The 12,048-nt window shown below is 45.9% G+C and overlaps 1 protein-coding gene across 1 annotated transcript in view; it reads right to left on the bottom strand.

Moving 5' to 3' along the window:
* Positions 1 to 12,048, bottom strand: part of STS (steroid sulfatase) — a 105,619-nt gene that overhangs the window by 74,599 nt on the left and 18,972 nt on the right. Inside the window, exons 2-5 of the mRNA XM_058535391.1 lie at positions 7,599 to 7,739; positions 4,230 to 4,351; positions 4,022 to 4,144; positions 2,189 to 2,612 (exon numbers count right to left, since the gene is read on the bottom strand). Coding sequence (XP_058391374.1) covers positions 2,189 to 2,612; positions 4,022 to 4,144; positions 4,230 to 4,351; positions 7,599 to 7,735 — 806 coding nt within the window. The 5' untranslated portion in view covers positions 7,736 to 7,739. The remainder of the gene's footprint in view (positions 1 to 2,188; positions 2,613 to 4,021; positions 4,145 to 4,229; positions 4,352 to 7,598; positions 7,740 to 12,048) is intronic.

Genomic DNA, 12,048 nt, shown 5'->3' with positions numbered 1-12,048 from the left:
CAAATTTGTTTTGGTCCCCTCCCAAAGTCATATACTGAGGAACCCAATCAAATGCCTTGTCATTATATGAGTCTTCCTAGACATTATAGATTCAATCATTTCTGTCAAAATACCACATGTTGTAAAAAAGTGACTCACCCTAGAAGCTGAGTATCATTTCTGAACCCTGTCATTTTATAACGGGCATTATAATATCAATCTCCTCCCTGTATGTTTCTGAGAGATTGCTATGTGATATAGAGTGTTATGAGAGTGTTCAGCAAATTTGCCAAATGGTAGACTGTTGTGGTGTTTCAGCTTAAATGGATAGGTCTGCCAACCCATGGGACACCATTCTATCTTGGAGTGGCTGCTCTCTTATTTATAACATATACTAAGGTTAACCCATGAGTAAGAGCTTTGTCGTATGTAGACTATGACTGTGATCCATGCTTGAGTCATGACCACAACTGAGCGTCACAAACAGATAATTTCTTTTTTAAATAAAACAAAACAGAATAGGATAGAAAGAATCAGAAGTGACCACTCCAGTAAGAAAAAGATCATTTCCGGAAACTTTTGTTTCAGTGAAATATCTGTGTACTTCTTACTGGATGATGATGTCAAATGTGTATCTTATAAAGTTAAAGCTTTGGCATTGGAACACTTGGCAGTATCAACTTCTAGAAAAATCTAGGGCCGTAATAGTGATTGTGACATTTAGCCCTTATAGCAAAAATCCATGCATACTCCAGTATTTCTCAGAGTGTCCTATGGGACAACTGGTTTAGAATCTCTGGGGAGCTTGTTAAAATGGAGATGTGTAGTCTTACCTCAGAACTACTCAATAGGAATCTCTAGAGGTAAGATTGGCCATCTTTGGTTTTAACAGTCTTCCTCCTTAAGAATCACAGGATGTCTTTCATCGCGCCATTTTCCCAGGAGCGACTGGTTTCTCCAGTATTTGGGGCCTAGATTAGACCAACTCTCCGCATGGGCATGGCAAGTAACTACAAAGACCAAATGTCTGATGTTCAGACGAAATTTCCATTTTTCTTTAAAGTTACAAATGGAACAAAACAGTTTTGCTTGTTTTCCATAGCAAGTGTTCCTGCTATAGACTCTACTCAGGATTGCTGTCAATCCCTCAGCTGATGGTTATTCCCTTTGCTGACCGCAACCCCCAACACTGGGAACTAAAGCGGACCTAACAGACCCCAAAAGAGATCACTCACTTCACCCCGTTTCCTCACAGAGTTGTTCTGCTCAGAAATTTGCCTAGAATCTTTTGGATCTCCCCAGACTGTTTACATCACAAGGACAACCTCTACTCTTATCCAACACATGGTGACCTTTCCTCTCTTGGTTGCACACTTGAAGACTAAAGACCACAGTGACATCTGAAGCCCTTTCGGTCATCCAGCAGACATTTTTTTGGCATGGCTTCAGAAGTACAGGACGTGAGGGATATTGGCAAAGCCATTCTGGGGAGAGCCCAATGCATTAAGGCCACCCTGAAACCGTACCCCACACCCACAAGCTTAAAGTAAGAAACACACTAACCAGTGTGTTTCTAAGCTTGTCTTGCAGAATGGCAAGGACACTGCAGATAAATAACTTGCTGACAGCGTCCTTCAACTAAACATCACGTAGGTGCATTGAGGGACCGGAATGACCGATCGGTAAACTTTGGATGTCACAGGCCAAAATTCCACTGCATGCAACACATGGAACTCTCCTGAATTTACACATGTGACCCATGAAGAAATATGAAAAGCAGTCGCGCCTGTGCAGAGGACTCCTAAAACTTCAGCCCCTAACGCCCTCCTACTCCCTTCCTTCTACTCCCTACTTCCTTGATAAATATCCCACAAAAAAGCCACTGGAGAAGACTGATTTGAGAGCTTTGTCTCCTGTCTCCCTGCTTGGCTGGCAATAAAGTCCTTTCTTTCTGCAAAAGACATTTGCCTCAGCATCTGGTTCTTCCATAGTGCATTGGGCAAATGAACCCACTTGTGGTTGGTACCAACGCAACATGCACCATTTCCTTGTCCACGTCCTTCCTCCACAGGGCCTGGCTGGAGACGTCTACCAAGCTCAGAAGGGGAAATGCGGCTAGAAGGAGCCCCCTGGTTCTTCCACCTCCATGGAAATATCTGAGGGTTATGTTTCATGGGCAGGCAGCATCAGGATAAGAGGTGATACCAACCGTCGTATGAACTGGGCCGCATCCTCCGTCAGCCTCTGCGTGAGGTGGTCGTAAGACAGGGGCTGCTGGGTAATCTCGTGGTTCTTCATCAGGAAGCAGTTCAGGGGCCGGAAGTAATAGAGGAAGCACACCAGGAGGCCGAGTATCATAGCCGCCAGGAAGAGAAGGCAGAAGAAGAGCAGGTTGGGTGCATGGAGCAGCCCCAGGCACTTGAGCACCGCCAGGGTGAGGAGAGCAATGGCAATGACCTGGAGAGGGATGAAGACCAGCACCCTGATGCCTGTGGTGAATACACTGCCCTCTCCAGGCTTGCAGTCTCTCAGGTTGGTCACAGGGAGCCCGTGGAAATAATCGAAGCCGTGGCTTAAAGGATGGTGACAAAAGTCAGTTTTGTTGTGACAGCTGGTCCCAAGGTGCCACTTCCCTGACAAGACAATTGGGTGACAGGTTTAGTCCCAACAAACACCCTGACTGGAACATCAGTTTCGGATTCCCACATGCTGAAAAGTAGGATCTTTCTGCATATTTATGAGCCCAAGTCCTCTTCCTTAGGACCCTACAGGTTTTCACTTACCGTTCCACAAACAATACGGTATTAACTACTCACTCTACCAGAAAACAGAAACTAATTTAGTGATTGAAAAAAACAAAGACAACAAAAGACAAACACCTAACATATTTAATAAGCAGAAAACAAAACTACATAGAAAAACACAAGTTTCTCTGGGGCAGATATCTTTTTAAAGACATTTCCTTAAAATTAAAGTCTTAGAACCAACTTGATTTTGTTCCTTGAATGTTAAAAGTTGAAACGAATCCTTTCTCAAAAAACAACCTCTGAGGCATGAGGAAATCACACTCATAACTCAGCAATTATTTTAAACACCTATGAACATTTCTTATAAAATGTTAATTATACTAAATTAATATGGGCCTCACAAAAGAAAAAAGGATGATGGTTTTATGATAAGATGTAAGAGGAAAGAGAACGGTCATTTTGCTCCTATGAGATTTTCTATGATTCATCTGATGACCTACAGATCCATGCTTGCCAAGTACAAAGGGAGAAGGAACAGAATCCACGGGAATGTCATCCTTACCAATGGAACAGAATCCACAGGAATATCAACTGAGACAAATTCTGACACAATTTGAGTATTGAAATGTAAAATGAAAATTTTTATCAATAGCATGGTGTGTATATGTTGTTTTTTATGCTCTGTGTGTATGTATAATTACCTATGTATCTATCTTGTCTATCTCATCCATCCATCATCCATCCATCCATCCATCCATCCATCTACCCATCATCCATCCATCCATCATCCATCCATCCATCCATCTACCCATCATCCATCCATCCATCTATCATCCATTCATCCATTCATCCACCCACCCATCATCCATTCATCCATCCACCTCATTTATTGATCTATCTGTCTCTATCACCTATCTCCTGTCTTTCCATCCATACATACATACATCTGTTCTTCCATCTGTCTGTCTGTCTTTCATTATCATCTATCTATCTATCTATCTATCTATCTATCTATCTATCTATCTATCTATCTCTTTCTCTCCCTATCCATCCATCTACACACATACACACATACATACATACATACTGACACATATTTACACATACAAATAGCCCAGACAGGCACATTGTGAATTGAATTGAATGTAATTTAGAATTGAAATCATTTCTTCCCTATTTAAAGTTGTGCCGACTGTGTCTGCAATGTCATCCTTAAGGAGCCTGCCCTCGTGCCTTCCCCAGTCTCCCTCTCACCCTGCCCACATCCTTGCCTCCCCCTTCTCAGCTGCCCATACCTATCAGAGCTGTTGAGTAGCCTTGATTCTTCAGGAGCTTGGCGAATGTAATCTCACTGGTGGGAAGTCCTCCAGAAGAGGCCGAGAAGAGGAAAATGCCCACTCTGGACTGAGATACCATTCCTGAAGCAGGAGAAATCAACCATTAAGACAGGAGCTGGGGGATGCCCTGAGGAGGACAACGGTCACAGTGATGGAGCCAGGTTACCTGATCGGATGGGGTACCGGCCTGTCATGAAGGCCGCCCTGCTCGGCGTACACAGGGGTGATGCCGCCAGGTGCTGAGTGAGTTTCACTCCCCCTTCGGCCAATCGGTCAATATTGGGAGTCCTAGAACCAAAGAATTACGTCATTCAGGATGACCCTGAAAAAGCAGCTTTCTCTGTGAGTCACCTCCCAATATTCCCGGGAAATGAGAGTTGCACGGGGTTGTGTGAGGTGGGAGAGGGGCGGGGAAAGGCAGAGGTGACCCAAAACCGAGACTCAGAATGAGAAGGAAACCATATTGAGGTCTAAATGATGCAGGTCTGACTTCTCCAGGGGGCCCACCCATGCCCTCAGGGGACTCCGAGCTCCTGTTCTCCTTAGCCCTGGCTTAGCAGAGAGGGACCAAGTCTTGATAATGGGCTGCTGCAAGGAGAAAGAGTGAGACACGAGTGAGGGTCAAGGCCTCACTCTTCCCCTACCCCTGTCCCCACAGTTACCTCTGTGCCCCTAAACAAGAAAGCCCTGAGGGCAGCCTGATTCCTCTCTTCCCAACCACAGGCAAAGGGAGGCCCTCAACCATTTCTCACCAGCCTCTGCCTAATTTCCACACACCCCCAGGGAGAAGGGAATAATGGGACTCCATGTGTATTTACCAATGAACATCAACAAATGGGTTAATATGGTCCAGGAAAAAGAGACACATGCTATTGTGAAAAAACGACATGCTGTGAATCACTCACATGCTTTGTTGGCTCGTGTTTTTTTATGCTTAATAAATACTTATTTATGGGCTAACTTCTAGGATGATGCATTATGCAACACAAGCCCTTCTAGTGCCTTTTCTCCAGGAATAGATCGGCCAATCATCTTAGGAACTCATTCCAGACTTCCTAGGCATTCAGAAATGAACGTGTTTCAGATCTTGTACCATGCCAAGCTCTTATCCCATATCCTCCCCTGGAAACCCTGGCCCCTGTCTCTCTGCCAGGCTGGTCATCTTCTGTCCTTCAGTTCGGGCATAGATGGAATTCTCACGGGCCTCCTATGGCCTCCCTTGTCCTATGGGAGGGGCCTGTTCCATGTGTAGGGAATCAGTCATACTCCCCTATCACAGCAGCTTCCTCACTATGAAGGGATGGCATGGCTAATTGTGCTCTCCTCCAAGATGGCGGCCTGTGGAGTGGGAGCATGCCACTTGTTCACTGTGGCCCCGCAGCCACATTGTGCATTAATGCACAATGCAAAGAAGATCTTTTCATCGCATTTGTCATGTCAAACTAGTCTCCCATCTATGGGTTTAGTTTATGCATTTAATTGACAATATTTCAATTGTCAATATTTGGTTTTGCCTGAAATCACTAGATTTAGAAGGTTCAGAAGACTGAATCTGCGTGTGTATTTGACTTAAACGTCCTAGTGCCTACATTGGGCTATCGAAAAAATTTGACTTCTTTGGGGTGTGATATTATAAAATATAAAGTGAAAAACGTAATTTAGAAAGAATTGAAATCTAATATGGAGAGTAAGACAGATTTAGGGTAGATATTGACACGAATTCTTCCTTGGGATTTTATAGGCTTTTTTTCCTTTTGATAATTGGTAGAAATTGAACCTTAAAGGCTTGATTGTAATTTTTTAATTAAGACAACATAGTAGGAACAGTTATCTATTTCCTTAGTAAATTTTAGTAATGTTATATCTAATATTATATTAAAATTATATTTATTATTATATGATATTTAAAATAATATATAAGATGAAAAAAATAGAAATTATAACCCTGACAAGAAAACTTAAATTATTAACAAGGTTTATGTCACAAATGTCAAAAAGTAAGATCTAAACTTTTTACAAAATGAGGCAAAAGGTGGGGCAGAAAACATACATGGTCAATTAAAGTTTTAAGACAGCACTGAGTGCAGATCTTAACACCGTACACACTTTTACGAATCTAACAAATGTCCTAGGTAAGCATACGTTTTAAAAATGACAAGTAACATTTGATGCGAAGATTTGGGTTGGAACTGATATATATTTGGTTATGTCTTACAAGCCTCCTTATCCTCAAAAGAATAATTTACTTCATTTTTGTTTGATCTGACACATTTTGTTTGATGAAACACACTTCTCAAGATGAACTGTCATGATGAAAAGAAGAGGCCAGAGGAAATGGCATGAACATAAATCAGTGTCCCATGGCACTTAGCAATGGGTCCATCCCGGCTTCAGACAGTTAGTATTCAGAGATCTCACGAGAAAATTCTAATAAAAGCAAGTGATCTCTTTCCCCTTCTTCTTTAATTTAGTTTGTGTTGATCATTTGTGACATGAACCTCTCCACAGAACTACTTTTATGTCATGGTTTCCTCCTTATTATAAAGAGAAAATGCAATGCTAGTGCCAATATTCTACTACACAAGAACTAGCTTTCCTTTTTATTTATTTATTTGTGAGGAAGATTAGCCCTGAGCTAACATCCATTGCCAATCCTCCTCTTTTTGCTGGGGAAGACTGGCCCTGGGCTAACATCCGTGCCCATCCTCCTCTACTTTATATGGGACGCCGCCACAGCATGGCTTGATGAGCAGTGCGTCGGTCCACACCCGGGATCCGAACCTACGAACGCTGGGGCCGTCAAAGCAGAGCACATGAAATTAACTGCTACGCCACCGGGCCAGCCCCTAGCTTCCCTCTTTAAACCAAATGGTCCTTAAAATATATCTTACATTAAGCTGGTTTCATGCTGGTTTGGCTTAGACACCAAACGCCCTCCTCGGTCCCTGAGTCCGGTTCCCATTGTGTTTTTCCTACCATTGCAGTCGCCCCTGGCTGGTGAAAATTCTGCCCTCATCCAACATGATACTTGTCCTTCTGACATTTGTCCCCAGCCAGGGTAGCTGGCTGATGATTGAGAACAGCCTGGGCAAGGAGGGGAAGGAAGGTGTGGAGGTGACAGTGAGTGTCTGACAAGCCGAGATGGGATGGGGCACCAACTGGGACGGAGTCAGATGCCAGATAGAGAAGTCAGCACAGAAGAGGTGAACCAAAGGGAAGAAACAAGGGAGGATGTGAAAGAAACAGCACAGTGGCGGCGAGCAAGAAAGATTTATTATGCTTATTTTCCGAGGGATCTCTCTGAGTCTATCCCACTGACTACACTTACTGAAACAGATCAAGTCACCCCTGCCTTCCTACGCCCAGATCCATATGCGTCTATATGCAGTCACGCATCGAAGTGTGCAGTGTGGAGGGCTGTAAATGTTTCCATGTGGGCTGTGCTCGGCAATGCTGTGAATGTGTGTTCACCATCACTGGGGACTGCCGCCTATGAACGGAGCCATGTGTTTACACAGCAGCCGTGTCACCTAACCTGAGAGTCTTGTTTCCATAGCACCCAGGATCTCCGATGCCAAGGTCGTCAGCCATCAGCAGGACAAAGTTCGGCCTTGACGCTGCCCAGCTCTGGCTGTCACACAGGAACAACAGCAGAAGCCAGAGGATCTTCATCTTCCTGCAAAGGGCAAGGGGAAAGAGAGAAGTGAAGGACATCGGTGCGAGGTGGACCTCCTTCTCTAGAACTTTCCTCTCTCCTCGCCCACATTTCAGATGAGGGCATTCTTACAACCTGTCCACCCCAGACAATGTGTGCTCCAAAGATGCACTGTCTAAGACATCGCCAGGCAAAGAATCTTATCCTCTTTTCTGTGTGTTTGTTTCCAAAACAAACATTTCCTTTTCCGTGGACAGCGACGGCCTCTTGATTCTACCCTAGACCAAAACATTGGTTCTGTTTAGAAAAACGGAAATACAATCACCTCTCGCTGTCTCTTTACAGAAGGTGGGTTCTGTAATTAGCTAAAAGTTCTCTGTTTGAGCACTGGAGAGACAGACAGGTCATTACAATCAAATTTTCAATGTGACATCCTTTCTAAAATGAGCTACGAGTGTCGGTGTAGGAGCTTTTCAAAGGGAAACATAAAAACATACGCAAACTTTCCAAAACTCAAGGAGCAGGAGGTTCGTAGCCTGGGCAGCTCTGGGTGCTTGGTAATAGGTCAGAGTGCACGCACCCAAGGAAGGGAATCTGGCCATCTTTGACGGCTGTCATCACAACACACACTCACTGTACCGCAAGTCATTCCTTTAAAAAATAACAGGCTGGAGGAATCTGGAGGAGGATGGCGCTGGGGCGCACACACCTGAAACTCTCTCTCTAATGTCATAGAATTTCCAAGTGAATATTAGAAGAAGAAGAGAGCCTGCAAGCTTCTGAGCAGCTGGGGGCCAGTGGCATCCTCAGGCCCTATCACCTTGGTCGAATACAAGGCAGTTAGATGTCCACAGGGCTAGACTGAAGGATGCACCCACTTGAGCTCTCCTGCTCATGCTGGGAGAACTCAGGACCCGGGGAAGTGAGGGAAGACCTTAGCAGAACCTATGGCATGAGGAACTCATGGGGATGTGAGGGGGCCAGGACACGTAGATCCCACTGGAGCTGTGGGGCTACACCCAAGGCACCAATGGCCACGTGGAGCAAGAATCCCATCATGGTTCGTCTGCAGACACCTGAGAAAACAACCTGGGCCTCAGCAGACATCTGGCTGCCCACCCAGGAGGCCTTCCCAGACACCCCTACACTGGTCCTCCCCATTCTCTTTCTCTGTTGCCTGTTTTCCATAGTGCTTATCCTCACCCGGCATGGCATGAGGAATAATGGCCCTGTCCCCAAAGACATCCGTGTCCAAATCCCTGGATCCTGTGGATATGTTCCCCTACACAGCGAAAGGGATTTTGCAGATGGGATTAAAGATCTTGAGATGGAGAAATTATCCTGGATTGTCGAGTTGGTCCATACAATCATAAATGTCCTTATAAACGGGAGGCAGAGGGATATTAGAAGAGGCAGGTGACATGAAAATGAAAGCAAGGTGGAGGAAGACGATGTGATGCGGGGCCACGAGCCAAGGAATGCAGGTGCCTCCAGAAGCTGGGAGAGGCAAGGACACTGACTCTCCCCTAGAGCCTCCAGAAGGAACCAGCTCTGCTTACACCTTGACGTTAGCCCCACAGGACTCATTTTGGACTTCCGACTTCCAGAACTGGAAGATAAATGAATCTGTGTTGTTTTAAGCCACCGACATGGTTCTAGTTTGTTACAACGTCATGGGAAACCAATTCACCTGGTACATCGACCAGGTGTGTTGTGTGTTGTGTGTTGTGTGTGTGTTTGGGTCACTGTTCAATCCTACAGCACAGAACGGTCCTTGGCACGTATCAGGCATTCATGTTTTCGTGTCCGTCATGCTAGAGGCTTTGCTCAAATACCTGGGGTCCTTGGCGGTCTGCTCATATTCAACAGGGAGACCCAGGAAGCTGGCTCAAAGGCCTGTAAGTGTGTGTGTGGGACTGTGGCCTGTCATTGGCCTTGATGGCTCCAAGTCAGGCCCTGTAAGCCTTTTCTCATGGGCCTGTTTCTCCACCGAGCAACCCCTCAATCCCCCGCTTGGGGTGTGGGTGCTGGTGGCTGGCTGCATTCTGGAGCTAGAGTAAGGGAAGGAGCTGGAATGCCCTCCCTTCATGACAGGGAAGTTCACTAGTCTTCCAGTTCCAACCCTTCGTCTTCCCTGTGGCCTGAGCTGGGCCTGATGTCCAGAGCTCGGAGCCTTCTTGATGCACTTTCTCCAGAGAACCAGCCTGTGTCTTGCTGGGATGTGTGTGTGGGGTTGTCTGGCTCTGCAGATTTGGGACTGAGATCTAGAAATCCAACCTCGTCCATAAAGACATGCAAATAGTCCTTTGGTTTTCAGTCCCACTCCTCACCCCATCTTCAGAGGTATCTGCAGCTTCTATTTCCTGGGTCTTTCTGTGGTGCTAAAATCACACTTCTTGCTGGCTTCTTCAACAGGCAGGGAGGTATCCCCTTACCCTCTCCTGCTCAGTCAGTGCCTGCTCTGCCATTGATTTGCCATCTTCCATCATTCTCTGTCCATCTCTTGGAAGGGGCCCAACATGCATGTTCAACCTTCCAGCTGGAACCAGAAGCCTTGGATGATTCCCTCTCATCCGGGAGGACTTTGGCTGTCTAGTTCATTTTGTCGTTTCCTCTCTTCTCACTCTGTTTCCACACTCCAGCGGTTCTGCTGCCCCGTGATGGGTTATCAGTTTGGATCCAGAGCTTAGGTTGGCAGTGGCAGTGGGGAAGCTGTTCACCAGGCTGCCCCTCCAGGCCAGGGAGAGGCCTGGCTCAGTTGCCAGATGGGTGGCAGGGAGGTGTGAGGAGAAACACCACAGCCCCAAACCATGTTCAACATCAATGTTCTTCTTAGCCTCTTCTCACAAGTGCTGGCAGGTGGGATCCCCCAGCCCCCGTTTCCAGCCCGAGCCAGCTTCTTGCCCCCAACACCTCCCAGAGCCAAGTCTGTGATTGTACCCGCTCCGACCCTGAGACTAGGAGCCAGAACTCATCGCTTTGTCTTTCTGTTCCTCGCTGGGTGTCAGAGCCCCTTGTGAGCGCTGCTATGCCTCTGTTCTCTCTTTAGGCTTTGACTCATTGTTAGGTCTTTGGAGCACAAAGGTACCCATCAACGTGTGCACTCGCAGAGCCGCCTTGACCTTACCCTTCATCTACTCTTCCAGCACTCCAGCTCACTCGCTGCCCACAGCCCCCCTGGAGTCACGGAGGATGCCAGAATGCGCTCCTCTCTGAACACACTCCCTGACACTAAATAGTCAACATTTGTTGACTGAGCAAATGAGGAAATGACCACTGACAACCTTTGTGGATGCAAGAGTGGAAAGTTGCTCTCCTCCCTACCTGGACTGTAGGCACCATGAGGGCAGCGGCTGGTTGAACAAGTGTCACCCAAAACGGCATAAACTCAAGAGCTGACGTTTACTCTTGACATCGAATTAGAAATTCCTCACTCTGACTCAACCAAAGAAGGTGATTAAGCTGGGCCGCGAACTGTTTTTTTAAATGGTTGGAAGGTTTTACGGGCAATAGCCGGATTCAAAAATTAGCATCCGTCTCTAAATATAAAGTGAGACACGCTACAAGTTTCGAAGATTCCTAAAGGCGCCCAATAGTAATGCCTACGAAATGCTTAGGGTTGGCACATCGGGTGTCCCTAAGTGGATTTAATGGCAAGCAAATCCATAAGTAATACCAGTAATATAGAAAAGACTATGCTTAATACCTTCCTGTCCTTATAAGAATGCCACGTATAACATTCACACTAGAGAAGGCGAGAGCCATTAATGCTGTGGGGGTCTGTTTCTAGCTAGCTAATATTTTCATGTTTTACTTAACATAGAAAATAAATAAATTTATGTTCTTATTTTAAAACTGGAGTTGTCTGGGTGCTTAGTACACAACAGGCACCGTGCTTCTTCATCAAGTCACCTGTGTGACAAAGTAACACGGGAGCACGTGTTTATTGAATTATGTTTGACTTAGCCCTCTCAGAGTTAGTCAACAGGGCACTCAGCCTTGGCACTACTGACATTTGGGATTGGAGAGTCCTCTGTTGTGAGGGGCTGTGTTGTTCACTGGAAGAAGTTTAGCTGCACCCCTGGTCTCCACCCACTCGATGCCAGTAGCATGCCCTTCCATCCCAAGTTGTAACACCAAAAATGTCTCCAGACGTTGCCAAATGGCCCCCCAGGGGTCAAAATCATGACCAGTTAAGAGCCACCGAGTCAGTCCTAGCCTCTCATCCTTCTGATCAGCTATGAAATTGTCTGTGAAGTTATCACTCCTATACATAACATAATTACGATTCATCTCCTTTGCTCTCATATGTGGGCGGGTTGGCTTCTAG

The sequence above is a fragment of the Diceros bicornis genome, chromosome X (genome assembly GCF_020826845.1).
Source record: "Diceros bicornis minor isolate mBicDic1 chromosome X, mDicBic1.mat.cur, whole genome shotgun sequence".
NCBI lineage: Eukaryota > Metazoa > Chordata > Mammalia > Perissodactyla > Rhinocerotidae > Diceros > Diceros bicornis.
This window is presented reverse-complemented; position numbering and strand designations above follow the sequence as displayed.